This window comes from Mus caroli, chromosome 9, assembly GCF_900094665.2.
Source record: "Mus caroli chromosome 9, CAROLI_EIJ_v1.1, whole genome shotgun sequence".
Lineage (NCBI taxonomy): Eukaryota > Metazoa > Chordata > Mammalia > Rodentia > Muridae > Mus > Mus caroli.
The window spans coordinates 11,298,490-11,323,067 of NC_034578.1; the positions used below are offsets into that span (position 1 = coordinate 11,298,490).

The 24,578-nt window shown below is 45.6% G+C and overlaps 1 protein-coding gene across 1 annotated transcript in view; it reads right to left on the reverse strand.

Annotated features, from left to right (window-relative positions):
* Positions 1 to 15,250, reverse strand: part of Hephl1 (hephaestin like 1) — a 61,732-nt gene extending 46,482 nt beyond the window's left edge. Inside the window, exons 1-2 of the mRNA XM_021173073.2 lie at positions 15,075 to 15,250; positions 1,402 to 1,646 (exon numbers count right to left, since the gene is read on the reverse strand). Coding sequence (XP_021028732.1) covers positions 1,402 to 1,646; positions 15,075 to 15,241 — 412 coding nt within the window. The 5' untranslated portion in view covers positions 15,242 to 15,250. The remainder of the gene's footprint in view (positions 1 to 1,401; positions 1,647 to 15,074) is intronic.
* Between the last annotated feature and the right edge of the window lie 9,328 nt (positions 15,251 to 24,578).

Sequence of the window (24,578 nt, forward strand, 5' to 3'; positions counted from 1 at the left end):
GGAGGAAGGGGAAGGAGGAGGGGGAGGGGGAGGAGGAGGAAGAGGAGGAGAAGGAGGAGAAGGAGAAGGAGAAGAAGGAGGAGGAGGAAGAGCAGGAGGAGGAGGAAGGAGAAAGGAGAAGGGGGAGGGGGAGGAGGAGAAGGAGGAGAAGGAGAAGAAGGAGAAGGAGGAGGAGGAAGAGGAGGAGGAGGAGGAAGGAGAAAGGAGAAAGGAGAAGGAGAAGGAGAAGGAGAAGAAGAAAAAAAGCATTATGTCCTTATAGTCAACATTGCATTCATGAAAGTATTGCATGCATGGCTGGGCAGTGGTGGTGCACACCTTTAATCCCATCACTTCAGAGGCACAGGCAGGCAGATTTCTGAGTTCAAAGCCAGTCTGGAGTGAATTCCAGGACAGCTAGGACTTAAATTCACTCAGGGTGTCTTCAAAGACCTTTCTGCCATGTGACTTGTTGAGTGATCAGTCGAAAGCAAGGCCCCTACAAATGCTACTCTATGGCCCTTGCTTTTGCACAGTGACTCCGACCCTGTCTGCATCACCTGGGCCATTCGTTTTGTTGCAGATCTCAACTCTGTGTCCCCTACTCTTCATCACTCTGCATGGTGGGTTTAATATCAGTGTTTGTGATTGCTTTGGGGGTGCCATTAAAATCAGCCTTAATGAAGGCAAATCTACTTTACTGCACTGGAAACACTTAACCTTTTGCCAAGTCCTTCTGAAAGTACTGAGTCAAAAGCAAAGTGCCCAGAACCGTTAGAGCATTCATGCACAGTGTCTTTCACACCCAGATCTTCTTTTATCTCTACTGTCTAGCCCCAGAAACAGCGGTGAAGACAGGCAGCGTTGAGACAGCCATCCCACAGTCCAGGCTGGGACTGCGGAGAAGAGCAAGCTGCCTTCAGCCAGTGTTTCCATGAAACTCCTGAAGGGCATGTAGGAAAGCCAGTTATCTTGAGGGGGTGTAGGGGCTCAGAACCCTGTTCACTGTAGTCATAAGGAAGAAAAATGAAGCTGGGCTTGTAGCTCAGTTGATAACAGTCCTCCTCTGGCATGCGTGAAGCTTTGAGTTCAGTCCTCAGCACCACATTAAACCAGAAGTGCATACTTGCAATCCCAGCACTTGGGAGCAGAGGCAACAGGACCAGAAGTCCAAGGTCAGCGTCAGCTACAAGAGAGCTTGTCTCAAAATAAACAAAAAAACAAAACAAAAAAACCAAAACCAAAAACAAAAAAACAAGAAGAGAGGGAAATAAAGAGAAGAAAAAAGAGGAGAGAGAGATCAGAGAGAGACTATGAGAGAGCATTATTAGGGCCAGTGTGCCCTTTGACCCTGACAATGTCAGTAAGTTATCTGTGTGATCAAACAGAAACAAGAGCCAGTGGCAGAAAAGGGTGACTCACCTTCCGAATCCTTGTCGTAGAAAACACCGTGAGGGTGCAAAGAGAAAGGTCTGGAAGCAAAGTTCATCAGGTGGATAACGATCACGTCTCCCACTTCTGCCCTCAGGATGGGACCCAGGAACCCCAGCCAGGGGGGCTTGGGAATCTCCGTGGAGTAGCTCCCATCTGTGAAGTGTCTATAAACCGCCTTCTTGTAGATACCACCTATCCTGTTGGGCCCTCGCTCCAGAAATAAGGTCGCAAGTCTGGAACAAGAAGGAAAACATTTTCAGTCGCAATTCAAAGAAAAGCCTGTCCAGTTGGTCCTTAAAGGGCCATCAAGCTTGTTAGCACTTCTAACTGTGCCCACCAAAATTACTTTCAGTTTGCCAAAGCGGAAGGGATACGGCAACAGGCATGAACAGTACTCACAGCCAAGCCGTAAGAAGAGCAGAGTGCTCTGGCTCACAGTGTCCACTGGCCCCTTACAGGCCACAGGATTCCCATCCAATCTGTGAATGTGTCTGGATTCGTGTGTGTGTGTGTGTGTGTGTGTGTGTGTGCATGTGTGTGTGTATGGTGTGTGCATGTGGGGGGATGTGCATGTATACGTACCTGCACTCGAGTGTGTGTGTGTGTGCGTGTGTGTATGTACTGGTCTATGTAAACATTTGTGTGGAGGCCATAGTCAAATCTCAGGTAGCTTCCCTCAGCCACTCTCCACTTTGTCTTTTGAGACAGAATCTCTTGCTTTAACCTAAACTTGGTGATTCAAGTAGGTTGCCCTGCAGTGAGCCCTGGTGACCTGCTAGTCTCCACCCTCTAGCACTAGAATTACAAACACAGCCCACCAGTGTGATAAGGACTTAGTGCCTGAGCCATCTCCCCAGACTCCTCAGCTTTCATTCAGTTCATACTTACTGTGCCCTCAATGTCTCCCCAATGCTGTGTAGGTCTAAAAGGACTCTAATTGAGGAAGTCAAATGCTGGACAAAGCCGTGGGAGGCCCAGTGTTAACTGAGTGGCTGATAAAATAAACACAGGCAAATCTTTTCTTTTTTATATAATATCTTTATTAATTCCTTGAGAACTTTGTGTTACATTCAATGTATTTTGATCATATTCACCCCCTGACTCCTAACTCTTCCCAGGTCCAGACTTAATCACAAGTCCACTTCCCAAATTCATGTCTTCTTTTTAAAAATGGTTATAATTTCCAAGTCCATATTGTGCTCCTGTATACTCCTGGGTGTGGAGCATCCACTGGAGCATGGCTGACTACCAGAAGCCACAACCCTTAAAGAAAACCCTTCTCTCAACTTACAATGTGCTTCAGTTGCAGGTGAGGGCTCATGAGCCCTTCCTACTTCCTGCTAGAATGGTACCTGGCTTGATCATGTACAAGTATTATACAGGCAACTGTCTTGATTGTGTGCACATTTTATATAGGTAACTGTCTTGATCATGTGCAAGTCTTATACAGGCAACTGTCTTGATGGTGTACAATTCTTATTCAGGCAACTGGCTTGATAGTGCGCACATCTTATACAGGCTACCACAGCTGCTGTGAGGACACAGTCAGCATTTTTGTCATACCCAGAAGACACAGTTAAACACTGGTCCTCCCAACTCGTGGCTCTCACAGTCTTTCTATCCTCTCCTCCATGATCTTCCCTGAGCTGTGTGAATGTGTAGGTGTGTATGTATGTGTGTGTGTATATGTGCATGGGTATGTATATGTGTGTGTGTGTATGCATGAGTATGTGTGCATGTGCCTGTATGTATATCTGTGCCTGTGTGTGTGCATATATGTGCATGCATGTGTGTGTGTGTGTGTGTGTGTGTGTGCAGGGGGTGACACAGATGTCCTGTTTATGACTGAAAACTCCACAGTCACTCACTCTCTGCATTTTGACCACTTGTGAGTTTCTCCATTAGCCACCAGCATTGCACAATGAAGCTTCTCTTGTGAGTTCTGACAGTTCAGGCAAAACTTTTTTAGAAATATGGGTAGTTCAAAGAAAGGAAACATAGGAAGATACCCATAAGCTGTGGACAGAGCAGGCAATGAGGAAGGAGAGGAGTGAGGAGTAGATGGGAAATGGGTTAAATGCTGGGCACAGGACTGACAAGATGAGTCCACGTGGCTATATGTGTGCTTTTGGGTGGTCAACGATCAAAGCTTCAATTTCAGTTTGAAGAACTTCCAATTTCCCTGGGAAGCACTGACGGGTTTGCACAGCATTACTGACAGGGTAATCAGTTTTTAAGGACTCTTCTTATGGCTGTGGTATGGAAATTTTAGAGGATGCAGGCAAAGAAAAGAACACAATGAGGGGGTAGAGAGGCTGAGAGGAGAAAGGAAAGGGGAAAAGAAGATACCAAAATTCAAGCGCTAGATTCAACAGGAGCCCTCAGGGTTATTATATGTTAGTACATATTCTGGTCAGCAGAAGATGGGAACCTTCTAGAAGGCGGAAGCATTTAGGCAGACAGAGGAGGAGAAGACATGTGAATGAAGCCAGAGACCCAGGGGCTCAGTCTGGGTGGCTAAATTCCCCTACAGGAAGCCACCCCTCATTTCCTTCCCTACCTGGTTTCCTTTTTCTCTGTTCTAAGTTTTCATCTTCTTCATGCTCTTGGCACACAGTACATCTGCCCATGTGTGAAGCTTCCACAACAGGCTGGTGTGCCTGAACATTCAGTCCCCAGATAGTGGTGCTATTTGGAGACAGATGAACCTCTTGGAGGTGGGGTTTATCTAGCAGTCATTGGAACTTGGGAACCAGGGTTGTTTTCTGGTTCAGCAAGATGTAACAAGTCACATCCAGGTCCTGCCTTTCTCTTGTCCCTATGTTAATGGACAGTATCCCTTAGATGGTTAATCTAAATTCGTCCCTCTCTACTTCATGTTTTGATTGTTTGTTTGGTTGGTTGGTTGATTGGTTTGCTTTGTTTCTCTGTATCTATTTCCAAGTATCTTTCAAAGTCCGTTGAAATGTTTCCCTTTTTATATATGCTTTATTTTATGTGAGTGCATGTTGCCTGCATGTATGTATGTAGACCACATGCATGTATGTGAGTGCATGTTGCCTGCATGTGTGTAGACCACATGCATGTTTGGTGCCACAGAGGTCAGAAGAGTGCATCAGATACCCAGAAGTGGAGCTCTGGATGGCTGTGAACAACTGTGTGGATGCTGGGAATCCAGCCCAGGTCCTCTACAAGAGCAACAAGTGCTCTTAGCCACTGAGCCATCACTCCAGCCCCAGATTCTTCCCTCTCCCTTTCTCTGTATACTCGGTGCTCTGTGCAGATACCAGTAACGGAACGCGTTCTGTCTGTCCTTGGAGGGTACGCTTATCAAAGACAAACAACTTTACTATTCCTAACTCCCACTAATTTCCTAAAGTCTAATTTTCTACAGCAAATTCCATGGGAGCATTGCTGTTTGCCTTGAAACCTAAAATAAACAAACTAGCAAACAACAACCCTCTGAGTTTGCCCATAAATTGGCAAGTTAGAGGTGGGAGAATGTTGCAAGCTATGTTTGCAGAAGAGCTTGGGTTGTTATGCTCGAGCTTAAATATCCTCCATGTATGTAAGAGTGGCAGGAATATTTTTGTCTTCTGCTTCATCTCTGGTAGTAACTGCTTAGAAAAGGAATCAGGGCTGAGGTGTGTCACATGGAGAAACGAGGGCAGTCACACAGTTGTCTGCTCTGGAGCTGATCTTGCCTGTGCTCAGGCCAGACAGGAGGCTGCATTATGCTTCAGGATCTTGCACGGCCTGTCTACACACGGATGATGCAATGCCTGGCACACAGTTGAGTTCTTCTGGAATGCTATGTCTAGGGAAGACTCCTTGCTTGCTCATTTCCTAGGTGCCCCTGCTAATCAAATGACACAGGAATCATCCCATGATGCCCAGCTCCAGGGTAAAGTATGGCCATCATCTCAGAAATCCAACACATGCTATTATTGGTTTTAGTTTTCTGGGGTTGCCTATTAATGCCTGCTAGCCTCTTACAAACACCTTGCCTTCCTTTCAGTTACAAAGAGTAGCAAGTTAAAAACAAAAGCATCTAAGCAGATATAGCATGGCACTAAAGGCAAGCTAAAGCAATGGGACCAGTAAGAGGTTAGCAAGAAAAGGTGACACCAAGCCTGAAGACTATGGCTTGATCCCTGGAAGCCATGTGGTAGAAATGCAGAACTGATTCCCACAAGTTATCCTCTGACCTTCAGATGAATACTGTCACAAGCATATACCACATGTACACATGAAGATAACATTTGGAAATGACTTTGAAGGAAGAGGGAATTCCAACTTGCAAAACTTCTCTGGGTGGAGGATTGTTCAGGACTGAGAGAAAGGCTTTGGTTAGTTTCCTATGATGGAGTTAGGGGACATGTCAGGGAGACCCCAAAGCTGTGTCCTTATAATAACAGGTGACCACTAAGCCCAACTCCAGGGAGGACTGGTCTGTGGACCTCAGAGTAAGCACCATTGGTTTAGTCAAAGGGAGGTTGAGCATTTCCACTGCCTCACTGCCTTCTCTGCTCAGTGGTCAGCCTCTCCTTCAAGTGAGAACTGAACACAGCTTTGCAGATATCAGTTGGTTGAGCCCCAAATCACTCAGCTGCCCAGGCACTGCCTCCCTGTTCTTCCCTGGACACTACTAGGACGTGCCAACCCTGCCCACCCTTGATACTAACCACACCAGCCAGGAAAGCTGCCATGATGGCAGAAGCGATGGTTTCAAGACCTTCAGGAAGGAGTGGAGCCTGCCCAGAGAATAGTAAGTATCCCAGGAGCCATAGAGCCAGAACCCCAGAAGCAGAAACCTGGGTCTACCTTCCAATCTACACAACAGGGCCAACAAGGTGGCCATTTTGTTTAAAAAGTAGAGAATGGCTGTAATAAAGTCTAGAAAACAGACATGTTCCTCAGCAGGTGCTATGTAAGTAACAGTATGACAAATCCATATCATGGGGGTGGGGGGGGGGAAATGTCAGTGCCATATCGTCACCAAAATACCAACACTGCACACCAGAATATGAAGTACAACCCATCTGCTTGATTTTTTTTTTTTTTTAGATTTTATTTACTATATCTAAGTACACTGTAGCTGTCTTCAGATGCACCAGAAGAGGGCATCAGATCTCATTACAGATGGTTGTGAGCCACCATGTGGTTGCTGGGATTTGAACTCAGGGCCTTTGGAAGAGCAGTCGGTGCTCTTAACCACTGAGCCATCTCTCCAGCCCCTGAATGTTTTAATATACACATGAGAACATGCAATGAAAGCATCTAAAATCCACTGGATGCCTGACAGAGACCACAGGCAAGAGTGGGGGATGGGATTGCTTATCTATTATACTATAGGGGTTTTTATTTTGTACATATGAACTCACTTTCACTGTTAAAAATACTATACTATAAAATGTAAAAACACACTACTTAGAATAGAGGGTCTAGGCTATATAGCTACACCCTAGGGTTGGTACAGTTCAAATCAAAAAGGAACCTTGGATGTCCATGGCCACACTGCAGATTTGTGCACACAAAATGGAAATGTATTTAAAACATTGTTTTGGGGGTGTGCTGATTTGCTTTTTCTTGGGGGGAGTGGAGAACTCTCAGTAGAGCCCCTAAATGATTGAGGAGAGAGTGAGTCACCCACGAGCTACTGAGCAGCACCAGCGTGGGCAGAGCTGCCTGATAACAACTGACAGACACTAGGTCACCCAGCAGGGCAGTGACAACCGTGCTGCTGTGCCTCTGCACTCAGACTGATGGGTAAGAGGTTGTGCAACGGTCCTGGCCACTCAAGCAGGCTTTAGTGGAGGATGCTCCACATTTCTCCACCCTGTCTCCTGGCACGCACAAGAGATCACATGAACTAAGCAGGCATGCTCACACACTGCTGGAAGGTCCTGACCTAAACCCCAAACCCCTCTAGAGTCTTCCCCATCACCCTCCGAATCATAGGTGTTACCATGACTGGCCTGGAAAACCCATCAAACAAGAGAGGGGATAGAGCAGCAGGGGAGGAAAGTGTGGCTAACCTCCCACAGCAGGGCAGCATGTCACACAGTTCATTCCTGAGTGACACAGCGACTTGTCTTGCACGTGCTTAGACAGATGTCAGTCCTGTCCCTCAATGTTTGACTGTGGCTGAGATTTCTGTAGCAGTTGCTCTCTGATGTCACTAGGCACTTTCATGGCAATCACTAGGGACATTTGTCCCATTTCAGGGCCACTGAATCAGACTTCCTGGCAAAGCAATAGCTTCCATATTTTCCCCACTCTTACTAAATCATGTTTTGGGTAAAACTTTCCTGAGCTTGCCCATCTGCCTCGTGGTGGAAAGGTTCTGTTTCTGCACTAAGTTGTAACGCTAGGCTCCCAGCACACAAGGTGTCCATGGAAGTGACACAAAGCATTTCTGGGTCAGGGCATGTATCACTGTAAGACCCTCTGCTCCTCGGCTGACAGGAGGGCTTCTATGAGGAGTGATAGCTCAAGATCAAAGCAGCCAGGACTTCCAGGTTATAGGACAAAGGTTGTCCCTGGAGCTTGTCCGTGGCACTCTGTAACAAGCCCTTGAAATGTGAAGGCTGCCACTGGCCTTGTAACCTGGCTGATGGCAAATGCATGGCTCTGGTATGCAGCCAGAGTTACAAATCATTCCTGTTGTCATCCATGCCATACAACAAAATCTATAGTGACCTGTTCTTTTGCTTTTGTTTTGTTTGGGTTATTTGTGTGTTTTTTGGGTTTTTTTTGAGACAAAGTCTCACTATATAGCCCTGGTTGTCCTGGAACTCACTCTGTAGACCAGGCTGGTATACAGATCCGCCTGCCTCTGCTTCTGAGTGTTACCTGGCTTGTAATGAAAACTTTGACTGAAAAATACTGAAAGTAAAAAACAGTATGAGACCATATCAAAAACCAGGAACAAATTTTAAAATGGTATTTTAAAAAAAGAAATTCAAATGGTAGGGGAAAGGAAAAGAAGAAAGAATAGAAAGCCAGGTGCTTGAAGCAAGAGTTTCTTTGACCATCTACACAACACACGTGTGTGTATCCAGTGTGTGGAGAAGTCACAGGACAGAAGTCCTACTGCTGTGAATTGTAGAAGGCAATCCTTTCCAAGAAGCAGAGGCTCACTGGAGCTGAGCACAGGAACAGCTGCTGACTAAGAGAGAGGTATCAGGCTCTCCTGTGCAGGAGTCCACTGTGGGCCAGAAGGTCCTCCGCTAGCAGCTGTCTGAAAGCCAAGGCGGGGAATTCCGTTGCCATTGCCAAGGCCACACTGACGGAAACAGTGACCTCCAGAGGCCAGTCAGATTGGCAGTGGTCAGAAGCTGTCCAGCCATGCTGAGGTGGGCTTCCGGGCTAGGGTCTGAGGAATTCATGGCTCACAAAGTGTGTGCACCCCACCAGAGATTCATCCCCTGCACATTTGGGGTTTATTTTTTCATCAGCTTTCATGAAGCAACTGAGGTTTGGAACTATACATGGAGGCCAAGGCATATCACTCTCAATTCCTGTACTCAAGAGAGTTACATTTGACTGGCAAACCTACACACAGGTAAATGGCAGTGCCATGTTTTTGATGTTGATGCCAGTTATGCTATACAGAGCAGGAGTGATGGAGGCCTGTGGATATGGGTAAAGATGAGTGGCAAGCTAAGGTCAGCAGAATATGTGACCCGGGCAGGTTAGGCTCTTCGAGTAACAAATATGAAAACAGGACCATGTTAGGCCAACCAGCACTGGGAAAGAAGGGTGGAGGCAGATTCCACGTTAGAACTCAGAAGCCACGCCTTCCCTAATTATATGGGTAATTGTTAACAGCAATCTGGGTTATATGCTCTCATGTAATTCCTTCATTACGATTCCTGTAGTTCTGCCTGTAGCTTGGGTCCTCCTTGTCTCATTTGATTTTCATGGAAGTCTCTCGAAGTACACAGAACTTGTGTTTTTAAAAAATTCCTCAAAGCTTGGTGACTACGTGTGTCTAGTACAACAGAGCCCACGCAGTTTTCGCTATAATCATTTCTGGTACAGCTTTCTTAGGTTAAAAGAGATGCATAGCCACTTCAGTCTTTCTCTTTCCTAGTCTCTAGAAGTCCTTGAGATAAAAAGAGTGGTGATCATTCCTTATGAAAATGGAGGTCTAGATTGCAGAGAATCGGTCTCAAGCTAAGGAACACTAGACACCTTCAAAAGTCCAAGAGACAAGGAACACTGTCCATTCCTTAGGACCCACAAAGAGTGTGGCTTTTATTTTATACTTGTAACTTCCAAAACTAGGAGAGAATAAATAGCTAGTGTCTGAATTCACTTAGTTTGTAACCAATTGGTCGAAGGCATAGGAAACCAATATACCCCCAAGTGTTGTTAACCCCACTTTTCTGAAAGAAAATGAAGTCTCTCTGGGAAAAGTCTACCTATGCCTGTAGTTCTGCCTGGAGCTTGGGTCCTACTTTATCTCATTTGATTTTCACAGTCTCGTTGCCTAGAATCAGATGGGTCTCTGCAACATACAAAACTCAGAGTACAGAAAGGATGCTGAAACCCTTAGCTGCCACACTGTGTGTGTTTTAGATCACAGGGGCCCAGCAATGGAAGCAGGAAGAGTGGGAAGGGACAAGGAAGATGTCCCTGACTGCTGGGAGTGAGGAGACAGGAGCTTCCAGATGCTCATAGTGTCAATGGTTCCCCAATTTTCTTCATGACAGAGTTGAGTTCTATCAAGAAGCACATACTGAATGATGCTATTTTCCAGTTTCCTATGAGTATCCACTGAGGTATAACAAAATTAGCTCAGTGGGATTTCTTCTTTTTCCTTTGTACTGGAGATTGAACTTGGGGCCTCACATATAGGGAAGCAGCCTACCACTGAGCTACCTTCCCAGATGGTTGTGTGCGGTCCCCATGGTGATCCTTTAGCGGCCGATGCAGCATGAACTTGAAGAAGGAAACTTAGTGGTAAGGACAGTTGGGCCAAAAATACAGACTGTCCCTAAATTCCCATCATGCAGTCTGTCTACCTACTTTAGAATGCTCACATTTGGGCTGCCTTTTAGCAAATACAAAATCCTAATTTGTTCAACCTGTTCTTTTTGGAGAACTAAAATGAACTACTTCTCGGTAAAAGATATAACAACAGCTCCAAGTTATCAATGGCTTTTAGAAATCTTGTGTTGTTGTTGATGATGCTGTTGTTGTGGTGTTGGTGATGTTGGTGGTGGTGATGGTAGTATGTGTGTGTGTGTGTGTGTGTGTGTGTGTGTGTGTGTGTGTGTGTGTGTGAGAGAGAGAGAGAGACAGAGAGGGAGGGAGAGAGAGAGAGAACATATGAAGTACAACCATCTTGAACTTCCACTTTGTTTGAAATAATATCTCCCTCTGTCATGACATACATGAGGCTAGCTGGCCTTTAAGTTCCCAGGAATTCTCCTGTCTCTACTTCCCATCTCACAGTAGGAGGGCTGGGATTTCAGATGCACACTATCATAATTATATCTGGCTCTATTTAAGTTCTGGAGCTCTAACCTCAGGTCTTCATGCTTACAAGTCAAGTATTCTCCCCACAGAACCATTTCTCCTGTCCAAGTTCACAACTGATGCCAATGGGAAAGAAACTTGAAAGTTGCTGTTCATCCAAGACCAAGGACTAATGAAATAAAGCCCCTCCCTTTGTTCTGTGGAATCCTGTCTGCCACCTTCCACCTTCCTGTTCCCTCTATCAGCCTTTCTTTGGACAGATGAACATCCTAGGCCCTCCACCTAGATACTATGCAAACGATGCCCTACCAATGGGCTGCTCTGACCACAGTAAGATGAGCTTTCTCTAGTACCCCCTCCAATGCTGAGGCTTCGACGGAGAACAGCCAGCATCATGATGAAGCGCACCTCACATCCACAGGCAGCCCTGCATTCCACTGGGAAGAAGATGCACGCGCAGTGCTTGCCTAACGAGGTCTGTGGTAAAAACTCTGGCTTTTAAGATGACCCACTCAGCCCCATTAATGACAAGGCTTTACCACTGAAGCACAGTCACACCTTAATTAAGTTCTTTATGAGGCCTAGCAGGCCTGGCGTAGATGGGTCAGGATGCTGACAGTGATGCCAGGCAAATCAAAGGAGCCGGTGTCCCCATTCCACCCAGTGAAGAGGGAGAGGAGAACAGAGAGACAATGTTTCTAAATAAAACACACGTCTGAAATCCTACATGTTCTAGGGAACATTAGTGGTTGGCACGCCAAGCTGTATTTTTGAACACTGTGACCAAGCACAGGTTTGACTTTGGCATTCCAAATGTCTTGGCATTGCTGAAACCTTGATACCCTCTTTTCTCCTATTATTTTTTCCTTTGCAATTTTTCTTATCCAAAGTGGAAAAAGCCAGGGTAGCTACATAGATAGAGCAACTTGTTTTGACTCCAGAAACTTGGGATGCCTGGCTTTTGGCCTGATACACATGGTATGGCCACCAACAAGTGTCTGTGTTGTGAGAGGGGGTTCATAGGTTGGGCTGTTCACTTCTGTCCTCCTTTGGCTTTAGAGGTAAGGGGTGAGAGGGAAGGAGAACAGACCATCTCTATGTATGAGGAGGAACCCAGTCCGGTTAGAAAGGAAACAGACTGGATCCACACAGGGCTGTAGGGGAAAACTTTATAAACAAGGAGTTGGCATTTGCAAAATATGGAGGGGAGCCTGAGAAAAGGATCATCTTTTCTCTTGCTCTTTCAGAGGATCTGAGTTTGGTTCCCAGCACCCATGTGGGTAGCTCTCTACTGCCTATAACTCTAACTCCAAGGAATCCAAAGCAAATGGCCTCTGATGACGCCTGTACATGCATGTGCGCATTCACAGACACACATTTTTAAAAATCTATTTTTGAAAATACAGAGAGAGCAAATAAAATAAAATACAGAACCCTCCTAAAAAAATCCCATATGCACACTCTCATTCCTAGGTCTTCTAAGCTTTCAATTTCAAGGCTGATGGGAACCTCTTTAGAACTGGAAAACTACGTAGAATTTTTTTATTTGGTTTCAAAAATAAAATCTGATGTTCAACTGATGTTAGAGATTCATTTCAGTTCCATCTTTAGCCATATTTAGAAAAACAATACATAGTGTGACACATTCAACACCGCACGGCAAGCAAAATCTAGAAGTCTAGATTGTTTTTCAAGATTGCTCCACTGTGGTGGAACATTGGGCATATAGCTTCTTGGATCTTCTGAGTGCTAAACATTTGTCTGAGTACCCAAACAATGGTCTGCCAAGATGGAATCTGTCCATCCTGATAAAGGGACTTGTTTTACTTTAAAGATACAATGAGATATTGCCACTGAAACAGTTCTGTGGAAAGAAAAGTTATTCAATATATGTTGGCGGGCGTTCTCCTCTGTTGCCATGGTGCTTGAGTGAGTCCAGAGTGTGACAGATGGGCTCGTATATGTCCTTCCACCATGGCCTGGATATGTTCTGGAGACTACAGTCAAGTCTGTCAACTACAAAGATACTCCTTAGTAACTATCTCTGAGCCACCTACCATGGTTCCCTTCAGTAAGCACCATGGATTAATGTGCATTTCCCCTTTCAAGAGATAGCCATAGCTCTTCTCATAGATGACCCTCTGTAAAAAGAAAAGCCTTGAAACCCTGCTATCATCAATGTGACATCACCTGTGCCAGATACTTCCAAAGCCAGGAACTCACTTCTATTGAGCTAAAACTCAGATCCGGTCCACAGAAATGGCTTCTACGTGTCTAGCTTCTTTTTCACCTAAGAATTCGCATCTATGGCATTGCCCTTTATTAAAAGCAACTTTTTCTTATTGAAGAGATTCACAAAGAGACCCCCCTTTTCATTTTGTACACAGTTTTGTGGAAATTTAGTCATGAGCATTTACATTATTTGGAGGTTTTAAACAAATGCAGGAAGTCAATGTGACCCCAGACCATTGTGTGGGAGGTCGGTTTGGCCACTGACCATTCAGGACCATTTTCAACTTTTCTCTGAGAAGGTGGCAGGTGAGATGAAATGTACTCTTGAAGACTTTTCTAGAAAGTTCATGACACTAAGATCTCTCCCTTCCTTTAATGCTAGCTTTAGCTTGGGAAGAAATAGTCAACATTTCCAAGAAATAGGTTGCATGGAAAAAGGAAGCATGGGCCTTGGGACCCAAGCCAGGTGTCTGCTGAAGCCATGTGCCTACTAAATCACAGCAAGTAGTCAACCTCAGAGCCTCCTTCCTGGTTGAAACAATGGGAATAATGACATCCATGGACAGATGTGGATTTAAGAGTCCCTAATACAAGTCCTGGGTCAAAAAACAAAACAAAACAAAACAAACCCACAACAGCTTCCTGGCCACATCACACTCCATGTATATATTCTGAATAGTCTAATGCCCTATAGCTGTTCACACTGGCCATTTTCCAGTGCCTTCTCTCTCTGGCAGCAAAGCTCTAATTTCAGAGATAGGGAACTTTTTAATGTCTTGTCCATGAGTTAAAGACCACTCCCATGATGGACAGAAGTTAGAGGACAAGAGTGTATCAAATACTTTCTTTGGAAATAATCCAACAAAAACTTTCAGTACAAAGCTCAAGAAAAAAACCACCTCTTTGTCCACCAAATTGGCAGAATCCTCACTAGTTTTTTTTCGAAGACTGGACATGACTGCCACCATTGTGTTAGAACAGTGGGAAGTTGAATACCAAAGCCAACTGGATCTTAGGTCTTTCCTCTAGATAAAGAGAGCTGGCTCCAGAAGATTTATTGGCATGCCATTCCTGAATTTAAGCATATAAGCTCATCTTTAGGAAACAGAAAGTAGATGTTGAATATAATGGGTTCTGGGTATCAAGAAAGGAGTATAAATTCAGTTGCCAGATCTACAGCACTGAGAACCACAAAGTCAAAAGCACACAGTCACAGTTTACAAAGCCAGCAGGTGGCTTCAGAAGGAGACCATGGAACAAGTAAGATGTCAGAGACATTGAGCACTGGAGGGGAGGGATGCTCTCTGCTAAACTTAAAAGCTAGAGATATTCCAGCACCATCTTCACCAAATGTGTCGTTGAGTCCCTGCATTAAGAAGGCTTTGGCCTTTGGGATGAAGGGACCAAATGGATCAGTGAATCAAATGGCTCAACAGAGGAAGACCCATTTCTGAGTAGGCTCACAGGAAACTCTTTATAACCACTTCTGTTATAATCACCCTTGTTTTACATCTTACATCACGAAAGGAAAGCAAGACTGCATACAGCCTGGTAAATACAGCACATTCCCAAAACACCACTAAGAAAACAGCTCTGACACTTAGTTCTTGAATTCTCACAAGTTTGCCTTTGTTTTTTGTTTTTAACAGAGTCCCAAAATCCTCTAGAAGCTGCCAAGGAAAAGCTACTATTCAAGTCACCTGCTTGTGGATATCTCTTTACAGGCAAGAACAGCAGGTTGCTCAGTGAGAATATAGAGAGATGGGAATTTCTCTCATAAGTTACAGACACACCTGGGTTAGGGATCCTTAGGCAGAAGTGAAACCTGCCTTTCCACTTCCATCATAGCCACCTAACGAACACAACCAACACAACCTCCCTGACCCAGAGTTGCCAAGAGGTCAAACCAGGGAGTCTGTGAGGACCCCGAGTTCACTCACTTGTCTTCTGAGAAACTCTTCCCGGTAATAACATCCTTCCCTTGAGGCACATAGTTCCAGTATTCCTCCACAATCCCAATGTAGTATGTTCTGGTGACTGCACCGACTAGTCCAAGCAGACCCAGGAACTCGAGAAGGATGCAGCCACCCGGCTGCTTCAGAAACATTTGTGAATGTAACTCCGGTAGGCAGCCTGAAAAGGGAGTCAACCTGGTGATCCCTCCCCCTCAGAGCGAGTTATAAATAAGGAATGGACTGGACTGGCCCCTCCTCCTCAGGAGGTTGGGATTGGGACATGGGCTGACAACTTGTGCAAGCAGACCTCCCTCAATGGGAGAGTTGTGATGACAACAAACTTGCCAGGCACCCAAGAGATGCATGACTGGCTTATTCACTGCCAAGCTACACGGGCCTGTTTCTGAGAGTTCTGGGTACTCTGTTCTACATGAGTCATTTGTCTTTCCCAGGAAGAGCAGGGTAACCATCTGAGAGATGGGTTCTCCCCTACTTCTCCTCCTTTTCTCCACACCTATTCCAGAACATCGTACAATTGGAAAAGTGGGCTGGCCAGAGTGGACCATCAGGAAACAGTCCAAGCATAGAAAAAGGTCTGATCTCTTTTGGGATGTCAGAAAGGATGATGTAATACCTCCTGGCTTGTTTTATGAAGCTGCAGGAAACACTCATGTCAACACATAAAGCTCTAACAGCACCATAAACCCCACTACTGACCCATCAACTTTCTCATCTCTCTGAAATACTTTCAGACCCCACCAGCAAAGCTCAGTGGCTTGGTTGCCCTAGTCAACGAAAAGCTTAGATTTTGACACCCCTAAATCATTTCTTCAGGATGAAAGACATCATCAGAGGAGGAAGTGCCCTCCGGGCCACAAAGATAAATTTCGGTAGCAGATCTTTGAATGAAAAGGTAATGAGGGTGCCTCCCCGTATGCCTTGAGTGGTGACCTAGAATCTCAGTGTGGAGAGAGACCTTGTCCAGCCTTGGAAAAGAGGCAGTCCAATCACACATAGAGCTCTTCCTGAGCCAGCAACTTCAGTGTGAAGCAAACAGCCTCCAGGGCTTTGAAGCTGGACAGACTTGGATTTGAACCCAAGCCCCACTGCTAGCCAACTTCACAGCACTAGGGAATCAACTGATTGCTCCAAGGCTCTGTCTGTGAAACCAGATGGAGGAACTCTCCAGAAGATTTAAGAGGACAATGTCTCTTAAGTCTCTAATGTCTCTCATGGAAGTGCCCACCTCCATTCCCAGAACAGTAGAGGTGCTCTCTAGCCACTCAAGTCCTTGTTACCATAGCACTGAGAAACCATACAGTATTGTCCTAGGTCTTACTTTATTTTTGTTTCGCCCAAAATTCCTTTTCCTACTTTTCTTGCCAAAGTTCTACCCAACATGCCTTCTGTAAAACAAGCATGTACCATAGAGATTCCACAGCACGGGTTTTAGATATTATCTCTCCCAATAAAATGTACACTGCTTATACTGTTTCATCGCAAAGTACTTTACAGTTTGGATTTACTAACACCACCCCCTCCCAGTAGACTAATTTCCACAGCATATTTTTTCTCTCAAATCTACTTCTGACTCTATGATTCTGGAAGCTTCCATGGAGTTAGGACAGTTATAGTCACTCTAGAGAACCCCCAGGGTAGCTGTGAGTACCACCTTGACTTGTGGAAGAAGTGGAAACCTTTGGGATATGGAAATGTCCCAGCCAAACAAATTCTTAATCCAGGAGATCAGGCTGCTCTGAAACTACCACAAACCTTCCCCAAACAAATCCCATTGGCATAAATTCCTTAAAAAAAAAAAAACAAAAAACAAAACAAAAAAAAAACAGAACCAAGAAATACATTGATGCTTCAAAGAGAGAAGAGTTAACTTTCCGACTAAGAATCCTATACTCAGTGAGATGCTGTGATGCTGTCTTTGATTTGAAGCCACAACTACAGAATGGATCATGTCCCATGCCCCAATCCTAGCATCCAAGAGGCAGGAGGGCCCAGAGTTCAAGGCCAGCTGCTCTAGCTACACAGATAATTCAAGGCCAGCCTGCATTAAAAGTGTGTGTGTGTGTGGGGGGGGGTGGTATACAAGGATAGATCAGAGTTGCTACAGCAGATACAATCGACAGCATATAGTCACTGAAGGACAAATGACAAGGAAAGAGTCTGTTTCAAACAACAAAACAGAATTCTTGAAAAACAGTTTGAAAATTTTCCACCCCAAGGCAATAAATGTTCAAAAGGCATCTGTATGTGCCAAAGAAAGGAACCTGGCCTCAAAGGATTCCCTGCTACCAAAGAACAGAAGAAAGCACATAATGTGATTGACAGGACCAGATGTGGTTACCACGGATGTCAAGAATCCAGTTAGAAAGCCTGTGAATAGCATTCACTTTCAGCTCCGCTGGGCAGAAACAGTGTGAAACTTGTCATTTATCCTCCAAAGGATGGAATAACCCCCTGTTCTCCTCAATAAACTCATTGGGATGGATCTACGATGATGTGATACCACACATCTCTCTGAAATATAACATGGGTATTTTATCTATTTATTGACACTTTACACAAGTATAAAGTGGATTTTGATCTTATTTGCCCCACTGCCCCCTCACTATCCCCAGTCGTACTTGAACCTTTCTTCCCAGAAAGCCCACCACCTCCTTTCAGGTCTGAATGTGAGCCCCTGGGATTAGCTAGGGTTGCCTCCATGAGCATGACAGGTAGGTGATTTGCTGGAACACAGGTAACTAACCAGGGGCTACACCATTGAAGAAAATGACTTCCCCCCTCCAGTAGTCATTAATTGGCTCCTCAAAAATGGGTGGAACCTCTCCTTGCCCTATGATTAAAAGTTGACTGACAGGTATAATATTAAAGCTCGGGGTGTTTAAAAAACACTTTTGGCTCAAAAACAACCAAATCAGACCAATAATGTTTTAGGTAACCTTGGCCAAGGTGTCCCTTTTACATTGATTAATTGACTAGTTGATTAATTGATTGACTGATTGAGAAAGATAGGGAGAGCTTGATGGAGCCTTGGGTACCCTGGAACTTGCTAAGTAAAGCAGACTGGCTTCTAACTCATAGAGAGCCACCTGCTTTTGCCTATAACATGCCCAGTCTGAGTTATCATTTTAAAATAGTAATTATAATAACCTGTCTTAATACTACCTGCATTTTTAAAGGAATTGGTTAATTCTCCTTCAGAGATTCCTACCATCCCAGATTCTGACCATGACCATCCATCAGTCTTCACACCAGTATAGCAAACAGTGGCAATCCAGCCTCATCAGGACCCTGACTTACTTGGTAGAGCCTTTTTATCTCTCATGTGGAACTCCAAATTCCTAGCTTCTCTTACCGGTGCCAGAGTCAGCTTCCCAATGTGGACAGAACCAGGCATCTCCACTGCTTGAGGGTTTTCAGTGACTCCTGTGGCCTTCAGGACAAGGGCTAAGGGCCTTGACGTGAGTCTGCAGGTGATCCTGACATGGTCCCAGGGACAAGGGATTTCTTCTCATTCTTACTCCACTCTGATGGCAACCACTGTGCCCTTCATCTGTGCTCCAATCAGAGCAGAGGCTATTTGGCATGCATTTATTCCAGGGCACAGTAATCACTATAATCTATTCATCTGCCTTCCCACACACATAGCACAGATGTCTTATGGGCAAAGATAGAACACTGTTCATTTCTGTATCTCTGGAGTCTGACCTTGCAGAAACTGGTAACATGATGAAAGTAAAGAGGCCAGCTCAGGACCTTTGGAAAATTCCACCAGGCCCCTCCCCTCCTGGAAGAGAGGTTGTGGAGCATGTGGCACCCCTTCCCTCCAGAAGGGAGAGGCTGATTACATTCCTCTGAAAGATCACAGGGGAGACAGATCACTGGCCACCTGCAGATAAGGGAAGCCCTTGCTACTTCATTCTCTAAGGACCAATCAGTTTAAAAGTCATACTGTTCTGCCAATTACATTGTGCCTAGTGGCTGTTGCTCTACTCCACTCATGGAAACTGCATGAAAACTGGCCAAATAGGCTGTCCAGACTCACAGCCTCTCCTTTGGGTGTACCCAGGAGTACCCCAGTGCACTGGAACAATAAATTCCTCTTGCTTTTGCCTTGATACCCAGCTCTGTGTGGTTCACTCAGAGGGTCCCCAATAGCTAAGAATCATCAGAGTCTTACATTTGGTGCACTGGTCAGGAATTGACCCCCTGTGGGGACAAACTAGAGAGCAGTAAAGGAACGGCTCCAGCAGGCACTGAGGTTCTAGTCTGTCTTGTTTGTCAAAGTCTGAGTCTGTAAGTCTGCTTGAACTTTCAGTTTGCTTGCAAGCATGGGAGGAGGCAGTGAGGGGAAGTTTGGAGAGCCTGTGGTGTCTGGTGCGGTCAACTGCAGCGGGCAACTGTGCCTTAATGTTGCAACTGTGGGGAGTCTGGAGGACTCATCAAGCACCCCAGAAGGAGTCAAGAGGATTCTGTTCCTTTTGGAAATGCAAGACAGTATCTGCAGGAGCCGAGTCTTGCTATAACCTGGTTTCTGAGTCCATGGAAGGGGTGAACTATCTGTAACTGCATCCATGGAAGGGGCAAACTGTGTGTTGATTGTCTTTCTTGGTGTTTGTTGGTATTGGTTATCTTGTTCTGTGTTCTTGGACCAGGACTGATGACATTTTTGGACATTAGACAGACTGAATCTACCCCATTAAACATCCTAGTTAATCACTGGAGGAGAAAACTTGTTAGTAGTAGTAAAGAAGGGAAAGTTAGTCACTCTCTGCTTCTCCAAGTGGCTGGCCTTCAGAGTAGGGTGACTGCCCATAGGGACCTTCGACTTGCAGGTGATCAAAGCAGTAAAGGAAAGAATCTTTAGGATAGGATCCCTTGGGCACTCAGACCAAGTGTCCTATGTAATTACTTGGAAGACTCTAGTGGAGGACCCCATCCCGTTCCCCCCATGGATAAAAGCCTTTCTTTCCCTGAGACCCACCTCGAAGGTTCTGGCTGTCAGGAAGAAGGAAACATGGGAGGAGGGATCCAGACCTGAGAAGAAGTCAATCTTCCAAGACCCTTCAACAGTGGATCTGTTGCTCTAAGACCTTCCTCCTCCACATTCCCCTGCCCTTGCCCCCACAGCATCAGCACTAGCCCCAAGGATCTTCAGCCCATATGGGACCAGGGCTGTTGTACCCCCCCTTTACCGGAGGAACTTCCCGGTTCCCATAATGGGGACCCAAAATCTGAGAGCTACCTCCCCTGATACCATGGTGGCTCTCCCACTGAGGGCATATGGGCCTCTAGAAAAGTGCAATCAGGCTATGCAATATTGGCCCTTCTCTTTGGCCAACTTGTACAACTGGAAGGCCCAACACCCCACCACCACCACCCTTCAGATAACCACAAGAGGCCAATTAATCTCTTTGAGACTGTTTTATTTACTCATCGGCCCACCTGGGATGATATCCAACAACTTGTGACAGTGCTCTTCTTGACCGAAGAGTGAGAGAGGGTAATGCAGGAAGCCAGAAAGAATGCCCCCTCAGACACGGAAGCACCATGGATTAAGCTCAGGGCTGCCATAGACTTATACATAGAGAGGATGGAAGAATGAATCACCCACCCTCAAGAGTCCCTAACATCCCTCTCTAAAGTAGTTATACAGAACTGCCATGGTCTAGATTTATTCTTTTTACAAGAGGAAGGGCTTTTCACAGCCCTAAGAGAAGAAAGTTGCTTTTACCTTAACCACTCAGGGGTGGTTAAAGATTCTATGGCAAAGGTGCAGGAGGGACTAACCAAGAGAAAGAGAGAGAGAGAGCAAGCCCAAGGATGGTTCAAGTCTTTATTTAACAACTCCCCTTGGTTTACTACCATGACTTCTGCACTGTTAGGACCCCTGATCATTTTGTTCCTGTTTCTGACCTTTGGCCCTTACATTTTAAATTGCTTAGTTGCTTTTATTAAAGATTGCATAGGTATATACAGCTGATGGTCCTGAGACAAAGATATCAAGAGCTAAATACAGAGGATCAGGGATATGAGCTGTATAACTATCCACAATAGCTTCAGGGTTGAAGCATCCACAAGAAAAAGGGGGGGAATGAAGAGGTCAGCTCAGGACCTTTGGAAAATTCTACCAGGCCCCTCCCCTCCAGAAGGGAAAGGCTGATTACATTCCTCAGAAAGATCACAGGGGGGACAGACCATTGGCCACCAGCAGATAAAGGAAGCCCTTGCTACCTCGTTCCCTAAGGACCAATCAGTTTAAAAGTCACACTGTTCTGCCAATTACTTTGTGCCTAGTGACTGTTGCTCTATTCCACCCCTGAATACTGTATGAAAACTGGATGAACAGGCTACCGCCTCTTCTTTGGGTGCACCCAGGAGGACCCCAGTGTACTGGAACAATAAATTCCTCTTGCTTTTGCCTTGATACCCGGCTCCATGTGGTTCACTCAGGGGGTCCCCAGTAGCTAAGGCTCAGCAGAGTTTTAGAGAAGCATACATATATGAATAAACACCGAGAACATACAGAAATGCAATTGCATGCTATATAGCATTTTATATGAGTTAGCCTAGACAACAAATAGGAACACTCAAAGTGGATTCAACAGAGAGCAGCCTGGGACCTGCAAGCCTGTGCTGTCACATCAGGTCACATACAGATCACATCAGCTCCTGCATGAGGCTGAAGTTGAGGTTGAATAAAAGGGACATTCTCTCTTCCTCTTCCCTCTTTTCTCCCCTCCTTTCCCTCTTCCTGCATATCCCCAGTAGTGCTGAGGATTGAACCCAGAGCCTTATCCATGCTAAGCATATATTCTCTAGGCACCTAAGAGGATCCCTTTAAATAATAAAAACAAGCAGACTTGCAAAACAAAATTTTAATCACAAACAAAAATTCATCCCAAGGTATGTGAAATGGATGGAGTTCAACCCAGAGTAGAATAGGCCATTGCTGGGCTGATGTCCCAGCAGAAGTACTCTTCGTGGTCGGTTAGGGTTCCAGTTTTCAGGCAAATATACAAGGGCCTCACCTCACAGTCTCCAGGCTTTGTTCTCTAGAGTGATGTAAGTAACTCCATTTTGAGTCTGGCAACATTCCTACATATTCTCTCATTTGCTTATTATACTAACCTTAGGGTACAAAGCATTTTTGTCTTTGTCTGACAATTGGGGGTGCTAAGGCTTAGAATGCTCAGGTGATTTTCTCACTAAATACTCCACACGCTGAAATGATAGAGTCCCTTTCATCTCTAAAGCTAGCCTTCCTACATGGGTGTCCAGTAAAGAGAAGAACAGGGTAACAGAGAGTACCCATGGGTGACTGCTTCAAACCATTGATGGAAATCACCCTCTATAAAGAAAATTGGGCAAGATTATTCATACCTATCTACTGTAGAAGAATGCCAAAATGGCCTCTTGGATGCAGCCCATTCACTCCTGACAGTCCAGATAAAACCCAAGGGCCACAGAAAGCCACAAACTCTCCACAAACATTACCATTCTGCCCTGCTCCTCCATTTTACTCCCAGCCTCCTCCCACCCCACCCTCTACCCCAGGAAATTCCTTCCCATATCCTCCAATCCTCCTGGGTGCTTCCTCAAGTTCCTGCCACACCCAGCACACCAGCTTCCACACCCAGTTTAATCACTCCTTCCCCTGGGTTCTTCTGGCTTCCTCTGCAGTGGACAGCTGGCTTGCTGGCTTAAGTGCCCTTGATGGCTTAAGTACCACTCTCCCTTACTCATTGGCATCTCTTTGGAAACAGCATCTCCCCTGTCCTCCAGCATCCGCCCTTCTGAGCCAGGGGTCTGTTTAACTAGATTACAGATTCAGCTCAGGAGCCACCCAGCCTCCACCTGCCAGCTGTGCCCCACAACCCCCAGTGTCTAGACTCTTGCTCCTAACTCGGTGAGTGTTATTCCCTCCCCTGACCCGACCCTGCCTTCACCCCTGGGGGTGGGGGTCAGAGGGGGAGCTAATTTCCTCACCCTGACCCCATGTTGTCATCTTTCATGGCCTCTTTCATAGGCTGGGTTGAAGAGCTAGCTTTGCCCCGACTGTCTTACCAGGTTGAGGAGATTAAGCACCTATCTCTGAATGCCAGATGACTAGTATAGAGCCAGGCCTGCAGCGAACCCTAGGAAACAGCATTATGGATGGAGTAGCACTTTTAATGAGTGAGACACTGTGTTAACCTCCTAATGCCTCATCTCTTTTATCCTCTGAAAATGTAATAGCCTGAGAGGGAGACATGACACATCAAACCCCAGGGAGGTCTCACACACAGTGAAAATAGCTGAGTCAAGATTCAACTCAGCAGCTCACACCGCAGACCCCAACCCTGACCCTCGGTAGCTCTGTGTTATCCTGCAAGCCAAGCCCAGGCTGCCCTCTCATGGAAGGAAACAATAAAATTCTATGAGGTCTTCTCCAACATAAGTAAGAACCATACCGTGTCAAGGAACAAAACTACTAAGCACATGAGCAAAGTGCCCACCAGCTGAAGTCCTGTCATGAAGTCATCGAGCTAAGCACCCGCCCGGCAACTCTTCTGTTCAGTGAGGATAAGGGCCACACAGTCCCTGTCCTCAGAGACCATAACTGCACAGTTTAGTGAAGTTCAAGTGGATCCCAAAGTGAACATGTATAAAGAGACCTTGAGCAGTGTCTGGAGAGTGCCTGAGAGCTTCAGGTGGGGGGCCCAGGAGCTTGCTCTGAAGCACACTTTTTTTTAAATTAGGTATTTTCCTCATTTACATTTCCAATGCTATCCCAAAAGTCCCCCATACCCTCCCCCCACTCCCCTACCCACCCACTCCCACTTTTTGGCCCTGGCGTTCCCCTGTACTGGGGCATATAAAGTTTGAAGCACACTTTTATAGAGTGGAATAAACCCTATAAAAACCCTAACCTATTAACATCACTTTAAAAAAACAAACCCACCATGCCTTTAATCAGCACTTAGGAGGCTGAGACAGGTGGTGCTCTCTGAGTTGCAGGACAGCCAGGGCTACAGAAATACCCTGTTCAAACAAACAAACAAAACCCGAAAGATACACCAATGGATTGCAACTGTAGAGAGAACAAGATGAAAGTAAACCAACCTCGGCGAGTCACATGACATCAGACCCTTCTGCTGACGCAGCATGGAGAAGAGGGGAAGGGTCATGCTCTTAGGGTTTTAAAACTGATCTCCGGGCCTAGAGACCTGGCTCAGCAATGACAAGCACATGATGCTCTTGCAGAAAACCTTGATTTGCTCTTCAGCGCCCTCACTGGGGAGCTCACAGCCACCTGTACCTCCAGTTCTAGGGAAACTAATGCCCTTTCTCTGGGTCCGTAGGCACTGCCACTCACATAGTACAAATATAGTCAAGCAGGCCCACAGATACACATAAAATATAATAAATAAATCTTTAAAGAAAACAATTGGTCTCTGTGTTCACGGATACACATAAAGTACAATTCAA